Source organism: Chrysoperla carnea, chromosome 1 (genome assembly GCF_905475395.1).
Source record: "Chrysoperla carnea chromosome 1, inChrCarn1.1, whole genome shotgun sequence".
In the NCBI taxonomy this organism is placed as follows: domain Eukaryota; kingdom Metazoa; phylum Arthropoda; class Insecta; order Neuroptera; family Chrysopidae; genus Chrysoperla; species Chrysoperla carnea.
The window spans coordinates 67,846,654-67,871,839 of NC_058337.1; the positions used below are offsets into that span (position 1 = coordinate 67,846,654).

Genomic DNA, 25,186 nt, shown 5'->3' on the forward strand with positions numbered 1-25,186 from the left:
CTAAAATAATCGAAATATGATAAGTACAAATTAATGCCAACTGAACCTTTTTAAACAACTAAAATAATCGAAATATGATAAGTACACTTTGCCGTTGAATTTAACGAAACATCCGTTTATGGTTGATATAAATGGTTGCTTAACAATGCAATATTGTTTAATTCTATTAACGGTACCTAATATATCAAACATCGTGGAGTTGATCGAAAAAGCATGTAAAATTTTTTTTATTTTCACCTCCCAAATATCAAAATAAATTTAAGTATATTTCATAAAAGTGACACCAAAATAGTCTTCTGAAATATTTCATAGTCGTTTAAAAGGTGAGAGTCATCACTTGTATATTCGGCATCGTCATAGTCTTGCACAAATATCTATATCGTAAATATCTCGATAATAATGAAAAAAAAAAAAACCAGCCAAACTAAGAAATATATTGCTGCATTATCGCATAAATGACTTCATTATCCTATATAACTCCCTGTATTGTTTAACATGAAGTTGTTTTGCCTATCGTGAAGATTAAATTGCTCTAAAATACATATTACAATACATCTGATACTACAATTTTAACCATTCTTTAATGTACCTATAATTCACTTTTTCATTATCAGTTGAAGCTGTAAATATGAAAGGACAGTAATTACCGCAATATTCAAAACAGATTCTGAATACTTAAATCCTTAATAGTAACGATGTGTGCACGTATTTTACTTTAGGATTTTATTTATATAGTATTATGGTTATGGATTTAGAAGCGCTTTATGGATCGTCAAATGCACTCGTTATATCATTTTAGATCGAACAATCGTTTGAAAAAAAGGATTTAACTAGAACATGTTTTTAAAATTTTATAATATTCTATCTTAACACTTTATAGACAGACTCTTTATGTTTTTTATACACAAGATTTAAATTATAAATATCCTACTATAAGTACCATTTCTAGATTAAAAATAAATTGAAATCAAGTTTTTGTCATTTTGATTTCGTAAATAAAATTAAATACAGTAAATATTACACATAATAAATACAAAACACAAAATTGTTAAGATAAATTCCTAAACTTGTTCTTTTTGTTATATGGGAATTTTATAGGGAAAATTCCTATAAGATTTTTTATTTGGGTAAAAAAAGTACCTATAAATATATATTATATGTATATAGAAAGTTATTTATGGAAAATACATTATTACTACCAATTTTTCACAGAGAAAGGCTTTTCATATTACTTTGAATTTATTAAGATCTTAGGATATCTATATTATACACTACATGGCACAATTTAGTACCTATTGTGTCCAACAGTTTACTTTTTCAATATTTACACAAAATATAAATAATCGTGTTACAAGTTTTGCATATTTTACATTTTCTTTTTCTCTGAAAATATGATCTAAATGGAAATAAAATAAAAGACGAATATCGATGCACAATAAAATTAATATCCTTTCTATGAACCCTCCAGTTATATAGACAGTTCCAAAATATAATTCACATCTTTAAAGTTTGAATTTTACTTTTCTTATTCTAGTATCTAGTATTTAAATAAATTAAAAATTTGTGCAAGGTTCTCATTGTTCAAAGTAAAATCCAGTTGCATCCGCTCCGATTGAAATATTAAGTAGTCACTGTTAAAAAAGATATAATAATAGACATCAATTGAAAGATATTCAACTTTTCAATTAAAATTACAAACAAAATGTCCCTGTCTTTATAAAAATTAATTGATTGAGTGCAAGAACAAATTTTTATAAATTTTAAAATTTGATGTTTTTACACATTTCATTGATGCTAAAGCAAATTATATGCCATCAATTAATGCGGATGAAGGAGCTTGAAACGACTGTGCGCGTCATTGAACGCCATGTCTATCGACATAAAAACGTCAAATGTGCATACATTCGATATTTATCAGATTGGATCAAATTTATTTATCGGATTAGAAATATTAATATTAACGTTTATTTGTAAAAATTATATCATTTGTAATGATGTTTACTGCAAATAGCCCTGAATATTAAAACTTCGAGCAAAGCCATTAACTAATTTTTAAATTAACATTAGCCTGTATCAAATATCATATAGCAAGTTAACGCCTGTATTCGGTTACAATCCATGTATGATTAGGATTTTTTAAATTTAAGGTAATACAGCCACGTTTGTTAAATAAAGTAAAATGTTATCGTCATATTCATAAATACTAGCCAAGGTAAATTATTTAGAATTTTTAAAGTTCCTCACATAAAACATGCGAGTATATAAATTTTCAACTTATTTATATAGAATTATCTTTAAAACTACACGGTAACAACACTTTGTAATTTTTCTACAATCTAAGACACAGATATACATTCTAAGTAAACTCTGGTTTTATTTTTCTACAAAAAAGGGCCAAATGTAATCTCTCCGACACTTTGGAAAATAAAAATTATAGATTATTGATAATAAAGATTTCAAGGTAATCTATTAATATTATTTTCACTATTCAAGAACATGACTGTAATGGCCGTACAACCTTAACTTATTTTAATTGTTGATTTAATTAAGAATACCTAAATATTAAAAAAAAAATTAAATAAAGTTGTGAGTATGCTCACCAATGCGAATTTCCGGTTATTCATCTAGTGTAGAGTATAGACATCCGTCATTTAAAAGATATTCAAAAACAAACAAAAATTAAGAAAGTTTTACTTTTTTATTTTGAACACACATTTTTCCGACCTTTATTTATCAGTATTATTCGATTGCTGTGATTTATTTACATTTTTCAACACCATCGAACATAATTGTAAACAGAATTTTGTTGATAATTGTTTTAAAAACATAAATGATTTTTCTGATTGAGTTGTTGTTGTAGACGTTGACGTTGATGACGATGTAGAAGTTTCATCTGTTTTAGTTATTGCTTCACCTAAATTATTATTAAAATTTTTACAAAATAATAATATTGATAATGGATAAAAATATTTTGCCATATTTTTTAACAAAATATTCTCTAATATTTCAACTGGTAAATTATTTGATAACCAAAAATCCATAGATTTTATCAAAATATTTTGCATTAAAATATGATTTTCTGTATTTTGAGTTTTCTCTATGTAAAACATTAAAATATGTGATGCATAATCGACCAATGTTGTGTCGGTAATTTGTATAATTTTACCATCATCATTTACCATTGGTCCATTATGATTTTCAACATCTGATGATAGTTTTTCATCACCAATTTTCTCATCACAATTATTATTTTCTTGATTTACTAAATTATTTTCTAAATTTTGTACGATTGATTTATCATCGTCAATAAGACTTCTGTCGATTGAGTCCACATATTCTAAGATTGTATTGCGCACCAATAATTTCTTATCTTCATCGATATCGATTGAAACGTTCGCAAATTTAGTTGTAACATCTTCAGGAATTACTTCGCACATTTCCTCTTGACCACCTTGACTTTCTTCAAAATCATCATTAAATTGCTTTATACTCTCCAAAGATGGACTAAAACTAATATCATTTTCCGTAAACTTTTTCACGAAACCACTATTAATCGTTTCTTTAACTCCATTCGATAGCCCCGCTACTGGAGTATCAACCTCAAGTTTCTTACAAACTGGTATTTCGTTTATAATTTCCGTACAACTTTTCTTTTTAAGTATCAAATTTTCCAGCCCTTTTAGTTGATAATTTAAACTATCGGTAAAATAATTTTCCAAAAATGATATTTTACTTGCCGCTTGGTAATTTTTATATTTTAAACATAGTTTCATTATTTTATCTGAATCATAAAATCCACGATATGTTTCAAGAACAAAATGTAATGTTTTTGGACCATAGGTAAGCACATTTTTATTTTCAGCTAAATCTTCGGATAGTTCTATTTTTGATAATGGATAAAAATATGTTGGAATTGTGTTGGAAAATTGTTTTTTATCGTTATTTTTAAAAGAAATTACTTGGCTTGGTATATTCATGATTTCCTTGGGTGTATCACATATATTTTGAAATGAGCTGGGTAGTTTGATAATCCGTTTAGTTGTTTTTAGTAGTACCATTTTTCCATCTAGGCCTTTTTGATCCTCATCGGGTAGTTTACCAAGCTATAAAGATTACAAAATTATACGGTGGTCACCAAAAGATGAAAGTAATACAGTTCGGAAAAATACGAACTCAGCCAATGGTCGCAAGATCAAATTTAAAAGAGAGTTTTTTTAAGCTATAAATTTTAAAATAAAATTAAACATATAAAAGTACTGCCAATCGCCACGAATTGGCTATATTAGAAAGCCTAGACCCAAAATTATATTTAAACATAAATGTTATAACTAAAGCTATTACCCTGACGATTGACATTATTTTTATGTGTATAATTTTAATTTCAAATTTATAATTTTCCTTATAAACTTAAAATAAAAAAATCCGTTATAAAAATTATGTGAGGGTAAAATAATTCTCAAATATTGAATAAATACCTGGGCAAAAGCATTATTTCCCCATGCTAAAACACGTCCTGTTGAGTCAATAGCCACCGTAAATTCAGCACCACATGCAACATAACTACATTTTAATTCTTGTAAATTCACATCATCCTGTTTCACAGGGGTATTCACTCCGCTAACAAAATTTGCAGAATTGATTCTCACTGGCGTTGGTATTAAAACTTCTTTTCGTGAACCAATACCTAATTGTCCATCTAAATTTTTACCCCAAGCATACATTGTACCATCTTTGGTTAGAAGTACAGCGTGGTGGCATCCCGATACCACCTAAAATTAAAAAAAGGCATAATTTTTCTAACTCAATTTTTTTCAACATAAATATTTGAAATAAAAAAGTATACATATCTTAGAAAGAATTTAACCTTTTTGACATCCAGGACTAATGATCTACTAACTGAGCCACTGCAAAATTCACTATCAAATGTATTTGCATTTATCACTTAGTTTTATTTATTTACACATTTTTATTTGTTATAAATTAATACCTATCCATTATAATCTAAGTAAACTTTACTAATAACAATGACAATTACTCGAATAATGGGTAGATGGAGATTAAAAAAACAAATTATGTAGTTTGGTTAATTAAATATTAAAACTACAAATACATAAGCGAAATACAGCGAAGAAATATTTACATTTCTGCATAATATTCTCGTAGCCCAAGTAGTAACGCAAAGTCAGGAAATCTACGGTTTGGATATTCTATTCTTACCACAATGTGTATATTTATATTATAGAAAGTAGAATTATTAAAACATATGGCACCCAAAATTCAATACTACTATATAAAGTGTAAAAAATGGATAAAACTACATTCAATCAACAGTCTTCAGCTATTATTTACTATTTATTTCAATGTTTTGTTAAAATTTTAAGATAATAATAATCTATTGTTAAATTATACTTTTCTGATATGCATTATTGCACCGTGGATTAATGATACTTAAAAGTCAAGGTAAATAAACGCGAGGCAATTTTACTAAAATATGTAACTTTTTTATCGTCTCATTTTATCTATCAAAAATAAAATATGAAATTTGCTTATTTGATTTCTACTATCTAGAAAAATTGGGCGGATAAAAATAACGTAATTTCAATTTTATAACCATATTTACTTACGTTTACAATAATACCGTTTACATTAGATGTATTTACAAGTTTTGGCTGTAAATGTGGTTGAATTTCTGGATCAAGTATCGGTGGTGTCACTGTAAGAGTAAAATAAATATAAAAATATTTTATTAATTTAGAAATGTCGATAAAACCAACCTTCGATATTAACATCACTTTCAATTTTTTGAGTAATATCCGTATCTGAATCAGAACTAATATCACCTGCATTTGACAATTTCTCATTCAAATTTTCTCCCACAATATTTGGCACATTATTATCAATATTATTAGGAATAATTTCATTACGATTATTCACTGTTGTATTATCGCCAACAGATATATTCGAATTATTAAGTAACTTAGCCTTTTTTTGTGCTTGTGCAGCAAGTCGTAAGACTTGGGGACTGGCACCCCACGTATACAATTTATTTGAGGAACTAACTGCAAACTATAAATGAAAATTTTTGTAATTATAAATAAATTAAAAATTATACTCCAGGAAACAGAGATGAATTTCATATTCAGTTGGATCGAAACAGGCAAATTTTTCTAATCTAATCAAAAGTATTATGTAAAAAAAAAAACAATCTTAGTAGTTGTCTACTAAAACAAAAATAAACCAGTTGAAAAAGAAATTTAATAATATCGAAAAATACAATTATTTTTATTTTTTTCTTCACTCCCTGCGATAAAATAATACTTTTCGCAACGGCAGATTACTAGGTTATCCGAATTAAAATGATTGAATGGCCAGATTTTAGAAATTCGATCGTATTCATTTTTAACGTTTATCTAACCACGACTAAGATTCTCTTATTCAAGAAATTTAAAATTCTCTGATGTGAACAGGCTAACAAGATTTTCCATGCCAGGCACACTATTAACACTAAAATATTATGAGCTATGACATATGATCATCGATGTTTCCTAGAATATTATTTAAAAATATCTTACACTTTGAAAGTATTCCGTACTAATTAAAACAATTTTTTCCGGCAATTTTGTAATTTGTTGAGGAACATTATACTTTCTTGTTGTTCCTATACCTAATTGTCCAACAAAATTCGATCCAAAACTATAAACAATACCTTTCGAAGTTAATACTAATGTATGCGCATGACCAGCAGCAATTTGTGCAATTACAATATCCTTAAAATATTCTATTAATGTAGGTGTCCGCACATCTTCAATATTACCATGACCCAATTGTCCATGTACACCCCAACCCCAAGAATACACTCTTCCCGACGCAGTTAATGCTAATGAGTGATATTGCCCAACACAAATATCACAAATGAATTCGGATGATAAACTCTCAATCATAATAGGATATGGAGTTTGCATAATTTGTTCTAGGCCCAATTGACCATAGGTGTTCGATCCACAAGCATATACACCAAAATTTGTTAAAATTAGCGTATGCGTCCTACCACAAGCCACACTTATAATATCTGACCAAAGCTGATTAAAAGCTTCAATCGGTTGTGGTAAATGGAATTTTGTCATTAACGGGCCTAAACCCAGGCATCCATGAGCAGTGATACCCCATGTCCATACTGTATTGTTTCGAACTAATGCAACATGTCCATAGCCAGCACTAAGTGTCCGATATTTACGATTTAATACAATCGGATCTTGATTGCCTGCGTATGAACATTTTGATAACACCATTAACTGATCATCGTAAACTATTGAAGGATAATTTAATAGAATGCGTTTTAACATTACATGAATAAACGTTTCCATTAGATCTTGAAAAGCTGTTAGTTGTTCATCCTAAAATAAAATGACATTTTTGAAATATTGTAATTTTTCACGAAATATAATACCTTACATTTGCTTCAAGTGAATCTTGATGATCCACAGTTGATTCTAAACCAGTTGATGTTGTCCTTTGACGAACTTTGTAAATTTCAAAAAGCCTGGAGATAATTGGTCTGATAGTTGGATTTGTTGGGTCTAATAACTCAACTAGGCGCTAGAAATAATACAAATAATTTAACTTAAATATTCAAATACATTTTTAGTTAAACCGCAATTATAAAGAATCATTTTTTGTGAAAATTTCATTAGACGATTAAACGGTAAAAGAAAATATTTGTTAAAAGTCCTAACCTATGTAACTTAGTAGTTTCAAATTGTATTAAAAGCGACAATTTTTAGAAAGAAATTTGTTCAGGAATTAGACTGGAATCAATATCAATCAAATAAAACAGAAAGTCAGGAGATTTTTGTTTCAGACTAATATCTTACAAAATAAAACGGAATAAAAGCTGAAATTTGCCCGATTTACCATTTAAGCGGACTAGGCGACACCTATAAGCCCCCAAAAAATGCAAAAATTTGAAAAATATGATATACTGAATACTATATACTGAAGATTTGGAAGACAATTTGGCAAAACTTCATAAACTATTATGTGACAATGATTTACATGAATCATTTCCTAATGTAAATATTGCTCTACAAATTTATTTAACTCTAATGACAATGAATTGTGCGAGCGGATGAGATTTTTCAAAATTGAAATTAATTCAAGGACAACTCAGAGCGTGCATGAGGCCAGATAGATTAACGAGTTAGACTGCCATGAGCATGGAATCTGATTTACTGAGAAAATTATATTTTGATGAAATTATTGATAGTTTGGTGAGCAGAAGAGTCGGAAAATGATTTTAAAATAATATTTTGTAAACTTTTAATCAACTTGAAGTATCGGTCATTTCATTTATTAGTAAATAAAAAAATTTTCAACTAAAAATCTGTTAATTTTCCCGTTTTATCAAAAATTTTCGTCTCAAGTAGGCCTTCACAAAAACTCCTCCTATGGGCCTTTAAAAAGTAAATCCGACACTGAAGTTGAATGATTATTATTTACCTGTAAAATTTGTGCTTCTAAATGATCTATCCTATTACGTATAAAATTAAAATATATTTTAGCTATTGCAGGTTTAACAAGAAGACATTGTGAATTTGATGGTTCTGTTAGACATATATACAAAAAATAATCATTTAAATCACTTGTTGAAGGCATTACAGATGTTCCACAATTTGTTGATTTTATTAATTTACATATTGTCTCTAATACATCACATACTAAACCACGTGTGCGTACTAAAATTGTCATTAATGTCCATAAGGCTGTTTGACAAAGTACATTTACAGCTAATACTTGATCATAATATTCATTTTTTGACAAAAAATTCCTAAAAAATAATTATTAAATATTAGTCAAGATTCTCTAAATAAAAGTAACTATCTGATCGCAGGTTACGAAAAGCCAGCAGCGTTAATCAATAAACAAAAAAGACTTTCGCAGACGTTCTTTCTAACGGTAGGATTTTACTTTTATTTGCTAGGAGAATGAGTTGGCTAGGTAAACCGGTATTTTTTTAAGATGAATTAATTTGCAATTTTCCATGGAATTATTACTTTCGTGTTAGGCGTTTTTATAATAAGATTTAGTAAAAAATGAAAATTTCCATACTACTTTTTAAATCCAACATCTTGTTTAAAGGAGGCATATAGTCACAACAAATCATTTTGAAATGGAATAGTTTCTTCTTTATAAGTAAATTGAAAGTTTATTTTAACAAATATGTCATGGGTTAATAAATATTTTATTGTGCCCGCCCCCACCGCTTTTAACTTGTAAGCTCTGCGGCATAGAAATCTGAAAAAAATTTCGATAGTGGGGGTGGGAGCTTAGCCCAAAAAGTTTAGAAGCCAATTTTTTTAAATGAAGCGCATCGTTTAGTTTGTGGTTGGATACATCTTTAAAAGATTAAGATAAATAATAAATGTTCAGTAACATTTTTGCGTCGCGTCAATTTTGCTTGATATATAAGCTCCCAAAGAAAAAAATGTGTTCCCACCCCCTAAATTTTAAGCTGTAAAAAGATAAAAAATGTGTCGATATTAGTACTCATGGTTTCGAACATAATAGGTTATTTGAAAAATTTTTAATGAATTTAAGAGACCCAGTCAACAATACGATGTTGCTTTTATACCCTGTATATATGTAATATAAATAAAAAAATATATATTTTATTATTTTTCCACAATACAAATATATACAGGATTCACTAAAATTTTGGTATAGGTGTTCATAAAATCACCTAATTAGTCCATTTCCGGATCTTATAAAAAATAAACAATTTTTGTTTGAAACATTTTTCGTAAACGTCACTGTTTACCCGTGAGGGCGCAATTTAGGACTAGTGGTTTTGTTAAATATTATCGAAAAATGAAAAAAATATTGCGAAAATTTTCGAAAACGAAATTAATGCAAGCACTGATATTCAACACTTTCTATACAGGGTATTTCAACAATTAACTCTGCAAATTGTTTGTTTTCACTTGTTTATATTCTCGCTATATTTATATCCGGTGAAAAATCCGATAAAATACTTCTTTATTGTTCCTCTCATAGGTCATATGACGGAACCCTTTTATGAGTGTAGTACACACACTTTGCCCATTTTTAATAAATTTTCAATCAAAATACTTACACGAATTCTTTTAAATTTTTTGTTTTTAATCGTGAAAATTTGTCAAGACGTAAATGTTTTTCGGTATATGACATCACAGCTAAATTTGAAAGGTGAATTTTTGTTGGTAACGATATTTCAATATTTGGTGCTGCTAAGCATGTTTGAATATATGTTAATAATTCATTCGCATTGCCCGCTACCGCAAATTTTAACACTGATTTTAAAAGACGGCACTAAAATTATAAATTCATAAATTAAAATTCAATTTCTCTTGTGGTTGTGTGTATTTTTAAAGAAAGATATATAACTTTAACAATCAGAATCGGACAAGTATACCAAATATATAGAGGTACATAACAGAGCAAAAATAGAAAATAATATACTTTATTTTCGAAAATATGTTTAGTATAACGATATCTTAATTGTCATTTAGCTTACCCTCGATAATTTATACAAAGATATTGCATCAATAAATCTACTATTTGCTAGTAACAAATCACCAGCATATTCTAAAAGTTGTTGTAAATTTAGTCCAAAAATTAAAGCTAATTTTTCTGCTTTTTCAATATTATTTTCTTCACATACAAAATACATAAAAACTTGGATAATAGAACATCTAAATTAAAAAAAAAAAAAAATTAAAATTTCAAAGTAATAATAATATTTATTATAGAAAACAAACTTACTTGAGTATAATTTTATAAACTCCAAAATTTGTAACAATAACACATGTATCTACTTTTGGATTACGGATATGTAAATCATTAACAGTTCTGGGTAAAGTAAATACTGGATCTGATTTTGTTCCTGAATCAACATTACCACGATCGATAATTAATGATATATCAGTCAATTTGTAAATAGCTAAGACTATTTCGTTTTTATTTGGTAATTCGAATGTTGCAATTAGTGCATCTGGATTGAACTCCTATAACAAAAATTCCAAATTTGTACTGAATGTATTATAGTATAGGCAAATAAAGTTTTTAAATCTAATTATTTTGAGAACAGTATGATTAAGATGTAATACGGCTCATTTTGTTCGTAATTTAATTTAGAAAAAATCCATACTTTTAGAATTTGCCTCACGACCCTCCTTTCATTACCCCCCAAAAACGGTTTATCTATTCTAAAACATAAAATAGAAAATAAATATATGTAGAGGGTTTTCGGGATCGTTGAATTTAAATCCAAGCTCAAAAAAATGTGAAAATACAATGTCGGTCGGTCCAAATCTGAAGTAAAAAAATGTGAAAATTCAAAATGGTGGCCGGAAAATTATATTTCTAGCCAAAAATGCACATGCCGCTACTTCAAAATAATAGTAAATTATAATAAAAAGTTGATGAAAATTTTACGCTAATCAGGGGGTTCGAGGCCGCTTAATTCAAATCTACAGCCGGAAAGTTGAAAAATCCATAAGAGCAGAAAAAAAGTTATTTGGAAAAGTGAACAATTTTATACGATACTAGCTGTTTCCCGCCCGCTTTGCGTGGCGTAAAATATACCCGCTTTGCTGGGCAACATCTCCACTTGCACCCCTCCCTCCACATTTCCTTGCGTTGGATAACAGTTTTGTAATGTACACGTCATGCTCTTTTATTTGATACCCCACTTAGGTATATTTGTAAATATTCGATATTTCCTTCCCACTTTCTCGCTACAACTTTCTACCCTCCGAAGGTAAAAAAAATTTCTAAATGTAATTTAAAACATTCTGACCAAGTTTTGAACTATTAAAAGCCATAATTTAAAAATATGAATTTTTTAGTCATGAACACCCCCGCAACCCCCCTTGTGGGTGGAATTTCGTAAAATCCGTTCTTAGCTGACCTCTACTTGGCAAAAGGAATATTCCTGCCAAATTTCAAGTCTCTAGGTCTTATAGTTCCAGAGATATCGTGATGAGTGACTATCTATCTATATCTATAGAAAGTCTCCTATATATATAAGATATGCAAGTTGTTGTTTCAACCGTTTATTCATTTATTATTGATCAATAGGGCTTTTCATTTACAAAATGATTCTTTTTTGTTTCGGACTGTTTTCAATCAAGTAAAGACATATCTTATATCTTCTATCCTTGTCAAAATGCGCTGCCTGAAAAAGATAAAATATATTTAACTTTCTTAGATTGAATAGTTTTTTGACAACTGTCCGAAACAAAAGCAAATCGATGAAAAGGTCTATGGTAAGTAATCAGGTGGTCTTAATTGGAACTACAGAAAAAGCGGTCCACTTCCTGATTAATAGTACAAAATTTTATCGCCAGTTGGCAGGATTTATCTGATTTGAATTTGAATATTTTTATTGGCCTTAGAAAATGGTAAGTACAAGTGTTGCTTTCTGATAGTCGTAATTGTAACTACTGAATTCGAGACTTTTTCTGATTTTAATTAATACGAATTATTATCGCCAGTTGCAACTCCCAGTTATCAATACATAATTTTCACTGGCACTTGAGTCATTAAATTCTGGATTACCACCATGCATCGTTAGTTAAGATTGTACTATATTCAGAAATAGTTAAAGTTATATTTTCTGATATAATTGCACCTTCACTTTCAACGCCTTCTTCTTCTTCTTCTTCTTCTTCTGCTTCTGGGATAGGAATTTTTGAACAATTTTCTTGGCAATTAATGCAAGCCACTGGACAATGAAATTTTTTCTTTCTGCATCCACAAGCATTTTTACAGCCCTTCTTGCATGAGCAAGAAATACATTTTTCCAAATTTTATACATATAATTAAAACAAGAAAATTTACATAATTTAAAAAACCTCCGACAAATTTTTCGGGCACGGTCCTCTAAACTCGCACTTGAAAAATATCTAAGAACACTCTCCATTAAATTACCTTTTTCCTTAGAGACTTCTCCAAACTGAAACGATTTGATTTTTCAAACTGAATCGTCTATTTTTTTCGTTCTTTCGGGTAAGGAACCCTGAACTCGTACTTGAAATATAGCTAAGAACACTCTCTTTAAATTACCTTTGAAACGAAATAAAAATTTCACTATTGTTCTTTTTTCTTATTTTTGCCACATTTTGGTGATAAAAATGACTGTTTTCAGCGAAAAACGGCATTTCCAGTCGCCATATTGAATTTTCACATTTTTTTTGAGTTGGCGAACTTCAGCGGTCCTGAAAACCCTCTACATAGGTATATTTTCTATTTTTTACTGTTTGCAAAATACTAACCATTTGCGGGTGGTTTAACGGGGGTTTACAATTAAGGAGAGCAAAATGAGCCAGTTACATCTTATTCAAATTTTTCTCAAAAAAATTAGATACTCGTCCCTGATTTTACATAAATAGACTGCACTATTAAAAACAATGCGGAATATGTTAGATTCCGCATAAATTCTACCAAAAAAATTTACATATCTGACCCAAATAATTTGGTTTTGATGAAATGACTAAAAAAAATATAAATTTCCGAAGATATAAATTATTTAAAAAATTACTTACACAATCTCCATCCAAACGGGATTCAGACAATTGACAACTGACAATTGAAACACTGTTATAATTTTGATCAACAGTGTAAAAGAATCGATCGGTCATTAATATATCTCGACAATTTAAATGTAATTTATGCACATATAAAGGCATTCCATCAACTTCGACACCATGGATCTAAACCAAAAACAATTACATAAATAATAACCAATTAAAAAATTAAATTTACAAAAGTTATTTGACCTTCACAAAAAATAACTGTAATGTAACACCCCCTCTTCTCTATTTATTATACCATGTATATATGAAATATACATAGTATATTAAGTTTAGTCCCAAGTTTGTAACGCTTAAAAATAATGATGCTAGGAAAAAAATTTTAACATAGGTGTTCATAAAATCACCTAATTAGTCCATTTCCGGTTGTCCGTCCGTCCGTCCGTCCGTCTGTGGACACGATACAGCGTACTCAGGACGTAAAAAGTGAGGTCAAGTTCGTAAATGAGCATCATAGGTCAATTGGGTCTTGGGTCCGTAGGACCCATCTTGTAAACCGTTAGAGATAGAACAAAAGTTTAAATGTAAGAAATGTTCCTTATAAAAAAATAAACTTTTGTTTGAAACATTTTTTTGTAAACATCACTGTTTACCCACGAGGGCGTTAATTAGGTGCAAATTTTATAGTATGTATTAATATAGGAATATCAGTTGTGTGTGTGTCTATTTAAAAGTGGATATGTTTTGTTATTTACGTGACGTCAAAAAAACAAACGATTGCGCATCAACACTGACTATGCATGGTATTTCAACAATTAACTCAGTCAATTGTTTGTTTTTACTTGTTTTTATTGTAATTTAAAAGAAGGTCTATAATAACTAACATAAATAAATAATAGTTTTTAAGTTAGAAATAATACTATTTAATTTTAAAAATGAAAATTTTTTTGATCTTTCACCTTTTCTTTCATCTCTCACGGTTTGAAAGATAAATTTATTGTTTTATTTTGAAATACGTATAAGGACGATCTACACATTTTTGTGACCGGGCGGCAAGATCAATTCAATCAAATTATCTTCTATTTTGTATAGAGATGCCTGAATAGAACTGATTTGTCGAATCATTACTTTTCCGGATGTGTCTTAACGTATGCATAAATTGGTCTTAATTTATTTAGATTACTTTCTCGGGCTACTAAAATCTGTAGATCGATTTATATCCATTTTTAACTAAGACTCCACAGTTAACGCGTCTGAATTTGATATCATTAAACAGTTAATATATATTAATTTATTATTGAGTTAAATATTGTTTGAATTGATAAATGGTAAATAATCAGGTGGTCTAAATTGAAACTACTGAAAAAGCGGTCCACCTCTGGTTTAATAGTACAAATTTTTATCGCCAGTTGGCGGGGTTTATCTGATTTGAATTTGAATAATTGTATAGGCATTAAAAAATGGTAAGTACGTGTATTGCCATCTGGTAGTCAAAATTGTAACTACTGAATTCGAGTGCATTTCTGATTTTAATTAGTACGATTTATTATCGCCAGTTGGCGAGTTGCAACTACCACTTATCAATAGTAATTATTAAAAGTTTGAATAAAATATACATACAGTTAAAAGACTTGTTGGATTAAAATATCCTGAAAATAAATGTCGATTTTTTGCATACTGTGGTCGTAAAAAAGTTTCACCTAAATTTGTTAACTTTTCTGGTACAGTAATATCATTTACTTGGCCAGTAAATTCATTTCCAGAATACTTCCTTTCAGGCATATTTGTCATTGAGTCTATAAAAAAAATTATAATCAATGATTTTTTAAACTATTCAACTTAAAACTAACGAAGCGTTAAGCTAAACCTAAAGCTTGATAATATAAAAAACAACATACAATCTTTGATACCTTTTCGAGTTAAATTAATTCCTTTTGATCGTGTTTCAGCTAACTTTTGTCGTAACGTAGCCAATTTATCCACGCTCATTTGTTTTAAACCTTGTAATCGTGATCGTGTACTACCTTTAATTTCATTCTCCGATTGAAAATTACTGGTGAGAATCGATAAATCGGGATGATTTGATAATTTTGGTATGAAACTACAATCAGACGCCCAAATGTAACTGGTAGAGCGTTGTTCTAATAACAACCGCCATTGTTGTTTACTTTCACTAGTTATTAACAATGTTACAGAATCTAAACTATTATCCTGACACAAATGTAAATTGACTACAGGTCCAGTAATTGTTGTTGTCCCGATAGTTTGACCATCCGTTAAACTGACAAAACATATTTCACCACTATCATAACCAATAATCGCATTTTGATTGCATTCGAGTGTTTGCCACCATATTACACATCCTGGTGTTGCATCTGGAGTTTTGTTTGTTTTTGGAAAGTATGTTAAATCATTTACGGACCACTTGCAATCGATTTTTTGGTCAGGATCTAATATTTTTAATGCAGGTACTATATACAAGGATGAATCTAAGGCTAAAACAAAAGATCATTCATATAACTAAAAATTGAACTCAATACTTTAAAAGAAAGTTTCCTATGGAGCGATCGTATAATGAGATAATGCCTTAAACGAGTGTATTAGTAGCAAAAGAAGCAATCCGTTAATCTTTTCTTACACCCAAAAATAGGTATTTATATTATACTTGAATAGCTTCTTTCTGATTTTTTTCTATTAGTTAAGGTAATTAATTTTATTTTAAATACTCCGGCAAATACAATAAAATCTTATCATCTGATCGTGCCAAACGACAATCTTCTAATAACTGGTATATCCAAATTTCTAAAACTTACTGAGTACAAGAAGCCAAGTTGCCGTAGGGTCAAAACAAATATGTTGAATAGTCTTTTTCGTTTCTTCAAACCATGGAATTCGTTTTGCGATTGGTTTTAAACCCCCAAAAACATAGTGTAAAACCAATTCGCCATTGCTGTAAAAGGAAATAATATAATCAAAACAAACTTAAAAAAGGTTCTTGGACATACCTTGTTACAAGGCTTAGTAATTGTTTAACGCCACTCTCAATTCTAGCACACAATTTAACATTAATATTAACAATAACAGCCGATAAACTAAATAATTCATGATTAAAATAAGACATAGCCATTACTTTTTTGTAAGAAAAAAAGTAACAAAATTCAAGAAAACTACTACATCGAATACAAATACTTTTTGAAATACGAACAAATATTTTTAAGACATTTTTGTAATGTTATGAGGACTAATAATTTTGGAACACAAGAGTATTTTAAAAATAGAAATTTATATAAAATAGTATATTTGACAGTTAGGTTATTTTTTTAGTCTCTAAGAGACAAATATTTTTCTTTCTACTCAAGCTTGGTGAAAACATAAATTTTAAAAGCACATTTTTGAGTTATTTTAGTTTTATTAACTTGCATTTTTCTTAAATTATATTATATAAAATTATTTAAAAATAAAATATTCATGTTGCCCTAAAAGCTTATATGCGTAAAGACTATTTTGACAAAAGCTGAAAAGCATAGACTTTATTTGGGAAAATTGCTAATTTACTTTTAATTCTCAAAAATACGCTATTTTTCTTAAAAAGATATAAAGAATTTCTATTTTTTTAAATATTGTTTTTTGTAAATTTTGATTGCTTTCCAAAAAAAAAAAAAAAATTTGAATTTGATTGTAATCAGGGCCTGTGATTTAATTTCAAATCAAAATTTAAGCAGCGTTTAAACTACAATTTTTTGTCAATTGTCATTCCAACTTGGCTGATACCAACTCCAAAAATAACAATAATTGTATTGTAACTACATTATATTATCGTTATTTTTTAAATGATGTTTAGTGAATCTGAAGTACACTAACTAATTAGTCAGTAAAACAAGAATCATTAAAATCGGTTCACCCAGTCGAAAATTCTGAGGTAACAAACATTAAAAAAAAATTAAAAAAATACAGTCGAATTGAGAACCTTCCCCTTTTTTGAAATTGGTTAAAAAAATGTATAATAGAAAATTAAAACTTAAAAATGCAGAAGTTTCCACGAGTTTCCTAATAAACTCTTATCGTATAATTTATGTAATTTCCTTATTTTTACATTTTGGATATTCTTTTTATGCCCAACACATTTTACATTGCGCATCTATTTAGGGCCTTGAGTTTGTCATGAATGAAGAAGCTTTCGGAATGCTATTAATTTAAAAATAAAATATAATTAGCTAAAATCTAATTTATTTTCAAATAATTTTATTTAAGAGCAAAACGGTAAAAAATTAGCTGTAAAGTTTATAATTAAAACAAACAGCGAATTAATTTTAAATGTTAAACATGAGCAATGTAATTACGCATTTAAACGCAACTTTATAATTCTACATAAAAAAATCTAGTCGGGCAGATCATTTGACATTTAAATATTGGGTTGGCTCATTTTGACAGTTGGCCACGAAAATGGCCACTGTACGGGCATTTAGTAGAAATATACCGTATCTTCGTCAACAATTTGGGGCATTATTAGGCAATACAAGTACAACAGTTAAATCAATATGTGTTGTGGTTTTAGTTAGTTATTTGTTATCTTTTTCACAAACAGCAATTGATTATTTAGCGGTAACACCAGGAAACCTGTTACCACCAACATTTTGGCTATGGACAGCATTTACATTCTGTTTTTTAGAAGTACATTTTTATGAAGCATTAGTTGATATTATAACTGTAGGTTTATGTGGTAAATTAATTGAACCATTATGGGGTCAATTCGAGATGTTAATATTTTTTGCGGTTGTTAATTTTGGTGTTGCGATTTTAAGTACAGTGTTTTATTTGATCTTGTATATGTGTACATTTAATACGGACTTGTTATTTAACGTCCACATACATGGATTGGCTGGATATATTGCTGGTGTATCCGTGGCGGTAAAACAAATAATGCCTGATCATGTTCTATTCCGGAGTCCAATTGGAAAAATTAAGAATAGAAATATTCCGTTAGCATGTGGCATGATGTCATTGATTTTATATTTAGTGGGATTGTTAGAAGGACGCTACCCCACAATGTTTTTTAATGGTTTGTTTGTGGGATGGGTTTATTTAAGATTTTATCAAAGACATAATAATGGATCCCGAGGTGATATGAACGATAATTTCTGTTTCGCCAGGTAAATATTCTAAATAAATCGAATTTTAGATCAGTTTTTCCATATATAAAAGTTAACACGTAATGACGTGTCTGATTGTTTACCATGTAATAGTGATAAAATTTATATTAGGTTCCATAGAATAATGAAAAATCAACTACTTTATTTGGGTATGGAACACGAAATCTTTAATCTTTTTTTAATTGCTGAGCTACGTACATAAACAATTTCTTGCAATTGGACAAAACTTTTATGCCTGTTAGCTAATGAAGTGAAAGTATGCTAATTTATAATGACGGGGTATTACTATTTTAATATTTTACAAATTTTACCAAATCAAAAAACGAATTGGAAAAGCTAACAATGCTTGGTTTCTTTGGTTTGGTGTTTTTAGTAGTTAAAATAAGAACTAATAGTGGTAATATTTTAGCTTTTACTTAAGTTTAAAAATATAATTTGATAAGAAGTGATTCGATATAAATCAGATTTTCTTGGCAAAAAGTACACTAAGAAAATATACAACATGTTTGATTAATAAGATTGGTTAAATTTTTTATGTTGTGACGCTAAGATCTTAACTTTAAAGCCCAATATAAAAAAAGTGAATAATTAATACTAACTAACCGTTTTAGTGTTTGGTTTTTCAAAAACCAATTTTAAGAAACAGTTCCCTCGTATAGAAAAATTGATATTCAAGACGATAATACTAACATATTTTGTTAAATTTTTTTACAGTTTCTTTCCAAATGTCCTGCAACCACCGATAGCAGTTGTCAGTAATACCGTTTACAGTGCACTTGTACGCATTGGGCTTTGCCGAAAAGTAGTTCGTCGATATGACATGGCAAATCCAACTGGAGTTACAGTTACACTTCCTGGAATTGACCCACATGATATGGAAAGACGAAGGTATGATGATTAAAGTTCACAAAAACTCGTTGATTTGATGACTTGTACGTGGAATAACTTGTATTGAAGCTAATTTTCGATTTAATCGGACTTTTGTAGGCAGATCTGTTTAATGAGTTTCAACACTCAAACCATGTAGTCTTCTGTGAGGGAATATAATACAGATACAAAAATAAGCTAAGAATTCTATTCTTGTGTACCTAGATTCTGTTAAGCTTCTGCTCTAAAGACCCCTGAAAATCAGGAGTGCGTAACAATGTATTTACTATTGATAAATAGTAAGTACTCTGGAAGTCTAAATTGGTACTACTGAAAACGAATCCACGTCCTGTTTTAATTATTACGAATTATTATCAACAGCCATTCTGAAAAAATTTCGAAAAACCACGCCACGGGCTCTACCGTTTAATTGTTGGTAATATAATTAGTATATGCATGTTGAATAAGGAGACAAATAGCCTCTTTTTTTTGGGAAAAACCGAGAGAGGGGGGGGGGTTTACAGACTACCCAAAATTGACAACTTTTAAACGGAGAGAAATTTAGAAAAAGAACAACTTTTGTTTGAAAATTGCTTTTTTCATAATATAAATAATTCGATAGAAATATTCGTCTGAAGTCTATTCTTTTTCTTTCGCATGCAGTATGTTGAAACTTGTGATAAAATTAATGCGAAGATAATTAGAATTGTGATGCATAAGAATTACCATAATGGATACTGTATTTCTCATGTCTTATAGTGATTTAATTGAGTACGGGGTGGGTCATAAAGTGCACAATATATAAATTGATTCAAACTAATTAAAACATTTACTTTTTAAATTTTACTATAATAGTTTTTGGCATTTAATTTATCAAAACGTACGTATAGAGGTTAGAAAACGTTTGTAATACTAAAAAGCAAATTTTCTTATTTTTCGTTACTTTCTGATAACAAATCAAAAACTGGGAAATTTGAAATAAATATTGGTTAAAAAAAGTTACGGGCAAGTCAGATATTTTTTGCATTTTTTAGCATTAGCATTGAGATTTGTAAATATAAGCAATTTATTTATTTATTTTTTCTTTCTAAAGGCAAATTGCATTGAAAGCATTAAGTGAAAGACTATCAAGGACAGCTGAAGGACATTCAAGTAAAGACAGGCAACCATTAATACCAAAAACAAATCAAAAAATATTACAACCAATTATTCAACCCAATTTGCAAGGAAATCTCCCAATTTCAGTACCTAATAAAAATAGTATTGTAACACCAAGTCCAAATACTGCATTTGTTCCAATTATGCCATCAACAATACCTTCATCTTTATCGACACAACAACAATCTACATCATCAGCGTCAACCTCAGCAGCACCTAGTTTAAATATAAACATCGAACAAACGTGATTTTTAATTTAATAAAAGTACTAAAAAAATAAATAACGCAAATTTTTTTTGTAAATTTGTAAATCTATAAGGACACTACTTAATACTAATTCAGGGTTAATTGATAAATCCAATCCCTTCTTGTTAAAAAATGGAAAATTTACGCGAATAAAATTTTTGAGAGCGTAAATACAAATTGAGTAAAAAATTTAATTTATTTTATGTTGGTATTAAGTATTTATTTTTTTATCATATACTTAATACTCCTAAATTGCTAGCACCCTTAAGTGGAAATATCAGACCGTAAGACACAGCAAATGGCTGTTTCTATCTCTGTCGAAAATATTCAAATAAATCAACATAATGCACATTTATGTATAAGCTGTCATATACAAACTAATGGTACATGCGGACATGCGTATAAGGCTCGCCGTTTCGCGAGAAGGATAAATGGATATATGTCTGCATCGTATGGGCTTCGCCCGGCTTCAGATCCCTACCAGCATTATAGGAGTATTAAATATATGGTTATTATATTTCATCCATCCATTTATGAATTAAAATGGTTTTCTGCTAAAGTCTTACTTATTTTTGTCTCATTCGCATTTAAATATGAAAGTTTTTAAATAATCTCAACTTTTTCAAGTAATCATAAAAATTTAATAGGGCATTATTATTATACGGAATAAAAAATAACTAAAGTATAACTAGGTTAATATAAAGTATTATACAGGATCTCCAACTTCACACAAACAACGAAATCCTTAAATTTATCACCATTTTATAAACTTAATAATGTTTAAAAATTAATATGAAGGTGATAATTCTTTTTGCATTAAATTCTTTAAAATTTGTCCTGTGAAGGCAGGAAGTCAATATTTTTTCGTACACCACTTTGGACCATAATAGAATCAATGATGGATTTTTTAACTTATTGGATTTGATAGAAAATTCTTTGCAAAAAACAAATGAATGCAGCACACCGATATAAAATTAGCTAAACATGGCTAACATTTTACTATTATTCTGAAGAGACTCTTTTGCAAAGTGTTTACCAATAGTTGAATTTAATTTTTATAGTAAAAATAAACAACATCACAATTAATCCAAATGAATAATACAGTCACGTAATAGTAAAATTTATCGAATTTAACCAATAGTCAATACTAGTTGGATCATTCTGCTGTTCTATCTAGAATACTTTTTTAACTTGTAGTTATTCCAGTCGCGAGCAAACGCATAAAGGCACTAAAAAGATGTTCAGAACATTCCCTTTTTTACCTGTAGAATCGTTTTTTCATAATTTTATTCGAAATCAAAATCGATTCTACGAGTCAAAAACACAGGAAATGTTCTGAATATGTTGGAAATCCCTTTATATTCTTGCTAGCGGCTAGAGTAACTGCACATTAAAAAAAATCTGCTATCTAGCCTAGTCAAGTGATTACTGAATGCATTCCCTACAAATTATGCCCTTCAAATGAACCTATCTACTGACCACAATATACTATGATCAGATATTTGATAGAGTTGAGTATTTCGCATTCTTGTGATAATAATTTAGCTTCATTTGAAACAAGTTATTCTGGAATTATGTTATGTTTTATAATAGAAACTAATTTTTTTTGAATAGGTGCAAATGAGGCTTGCCAAAACTTGACAATTTTGTTGCAAAGACAAAATTAAATCTAGTGAATTCAATAAAATTACAAAAATCTTAATTTTTGTATTCGAATAAACCATTTTATATTTTGTGTCTTTTTTATTGTTTTAAAAAAATTGTTTCTTCTTTAAAATTTAATCCACGTTATTTATACAAAAAAAATTTTTTATTAATATTTACTCACCTAAAAATTATTAAGATGGTATGTTATTGAAAACTTACCAACAAGTTTTTTTGTAATCATTTAAGTTACCTTTCTTTTTCTCTAAAAATATAATGAAGATGATACTTGTTAAATATTTTGTTATAATTACATATTGTATATAATACAATTTTTGAAATAAATATAAGGATGAATGGTTTCAAAAATGTTCTAATTTTAAAACCTTTGTATTGTTGGCATATTATAATAATATATTGTGTTTGCATATTATGATATATTTAAGTGGCTCGAAAAATCGAAACTAGCTAGTATTTAGATGTTGCACACAATTTTTATTTATATGCAACCTTCAAACAATGCATTTAGCCACTGAGTTCATTGAATTTTGAACGAATAGTTTCACGTGGGCAAAGCCGTGGGGCGAACACTAGTAAATTAATAAAACTATAAAATGTTAGTTTGTTCGCTCACGAAAATTACAAAAGTAAATGTGTGGTTGTATATAAAAGAGAGAAAATATTGTTGTATATAGTGACAGAACTATTGTCGATTTAAAAAAACCAATATTCTAAGAATCATCCAGACCTAAAAAATTATAAAACAAAAGTTTGACATCGGTTTTTTAATCATGAGGTAAAATAGTTTTGTTTTTCTAAAAACTAAACTCTGCTTTTTTAACAGTGATTTTGTTTTGTATTTTAAAAAAAATATATTACAAATTCAGTTTTGTGTAAATTATAAAAAAAATCATTATTTAAGTTTATTAAAATTATTTAAATTTGAAATAAGCTGTATACATAACTTATTTCGATTATCTTTTTTATACACAATGGGATACATTTAAATAGAGTTTGGGAACGCCTGTTGATACAAAATGCAAACTTTGGATCATATTTATAATTTCTCTAAATAAACATATGCTGGTCGAAAATTTATATTTTGGTTCTTCTAATTTTTAATATGTAAGTACTGAGGCTCTTTTATCAAGTACTGAGTGCTACCTCTATATTCCATGCTTCAGCCCTATACATCATTTTCTTATGTTCTTCGATATACCGAAAGAGTAATTACGCATGCGCTGGACAAGGACGTTCATTACATTTGCAGACGCGAGATGGAACGCAAAGATATTACCGCATGGATGGTGGTATCGGTGTATATGAGAATAAACATTGTCAGATTTTTAAAATGAGTTTTTTATTTTTCTCATAGAAATAATTGGCAGGTATTGTAAAATTTTAGTGACATTTAATTATAATTAAAATCTGTTGATTAAAAAAAATTAGAAAAATTTATAAAGTTAATTTTTTTAAATCACAATTTCAAGAAATAATATATTAACGTATGTGTTAAATCTTCTATTTTTCAATTAAAAAAATACAATAAAAAGTAGCAAAAAATTAATATACTTTTCTTTTCTAATCCATTTTTACAATGGTTAAAAATTTTTTTATAAATAACTTATATGTGTAATGAACGTCCTTAATTGGTTTAAAAGTTGTCATATATTTTCGGATGATTATGTTAACATACACGTAATGTCTCATTAAATCCCGATTATAGAATTTAAAACTCCAATGTCTCTATAAACACTTTAATCAGAATCTTTACGACCACTATATTTGAATTTAATTATACCTAAGATCCGCGTTATTACAGCAAGACTTCCTCAAACGATAGATAACGTTCAATAATTAGAATTTCTCAATACACTTGTAGCTAGGGAAGTGTTCTTTTCTATCTACAGGATGTTTGAAATTAAAAAAAAAAATCGCATGGAATTGGAAATTTGACACACAGTGTTAACGTTATTGTATTTAAAAGTCATGAGCGCTAGAAAATTTATCCTCGAAACAGAATGGTCACACACACTCATATCTCTACCTTGTTTTCAAAGTTCATCACCACAAACCTGAAATGTAAAGAATTCTCAGCTCATACTGTCAAATTTCCAATTTTTTCTTAACATTTTCTTCACAAATTCCTACACCCTGCACGTAAAAAAAAGCTTGAACGGCTATAAGTGTATTAAGAAATTGTCAAAATTTTAACGTTATATATATTTTGATAAAGTATATACTAATTATTCGTCAACTATTAATATTAATACTTTGTCAAATCTGTACAGGTCTTTCTAATACATTCAATTGTTATGAGCTAGAGTACCATGTCTAATGTTCACAATTATGTAAAAAATGGGTGTCTAAGAAAGAGTGAAATACAACCGGGGTTTTAATTTATTATTACGGTATATAATTAACAAATTACTAAAACAAACAAAAAATACTTTGTTTTTGTTAAAATTTACAGATATTTTCAATGCTTAGTTCCCGAAATTCAAGGAAAAATAGAAAATTTTAAAAATAATTAGATTTAAATAAAATTTTGTA

At 28.6% G+C, this 25,186-nt stretch overlaps 2 protein-coding genes across 4 annotated transcripts; one reads left to right on the plus strand and one right to left on the minus strand.

The window, feature by feature from the left end:
* Positions 1 to 1,439: 1,439 nt before the first annotated feature.
* Positions 1,440 to 16,797, minus strand: LOC123305183. Of its 3 annotated transcripts, none has more exons than XR_006536834.1 (16): positions 16,574 to 16,797; positions 16,382 to 16,518; positions 15,479 to 16,063; positions 15,189 to 15,364; positions 13,581 to 13,748; positions 10,798 to 11,039; positions 10,550 to 10,727; positions 10,130 to 10,344; positions 8,497 to 8,824; positions 7,453 to 7,596; positions 6,573 to 7,394; positions 5,775 to 6,066; positions 5,625 to 5,713; positions 4,476 to 4,769; positions 2,601 to 4,103; positions 1,440 to 1,631 (listed from the first exon to the last, which is right to left on the minus strand). XR_006536834.1 is itself a non-coding variant. In XM_044886821.1 (15 exons), exons 1-15 carry the CDS (start codon positions 16,693 to 16,695, stop codon positions 2,727 to 2,729), a joined length of 5,181 nt encoding a protein of 1,726 aa, XP_044742756.1. In that variant the 5' UTR covers positions 16,696 to 16,797; the 3' UTR covers positions 2,483 to 2,726. The 3 variants fall into 3 exon arrangements, 1 of the variants encoding a protein (XP_044742756.1); XR_006536833.1 differs by having other exon boundaries at positions 15,467 to 16,063; XM_044886821.1 differs by lacking the exon at positions 1,440 to 1,631 and having other exon boundaries at positions 2,483 to 4,103; positions 15,467 to 16,063.
* Positions 16,798 to 17,985: 1,188 nt separating this feature from the next.
* On the plus strand, positions 17,986 to 22,302 carry LOC123305433 (transmembrane protein 115). The gene is made up of 3 exons (XM_044887146.1): positions 17,986 to 18,718; positions 19,433 to 19,606; positions 20,679 to 22,302. Exons 1-3 carry the CDS (start codon positions 18,012 to 18,014, stop codon positions 20,989 to 20,991), a joined length of 1,194 nt encoding a protein of 397 aa, XP_044743081.1. The 5' UTR covers positions 17,986 to 18,011; the 3' UTR covers positions 20,992 to 22,302.
* Positions 22,303 to 25,186: the final 2,884 nt, after the last annotated feature.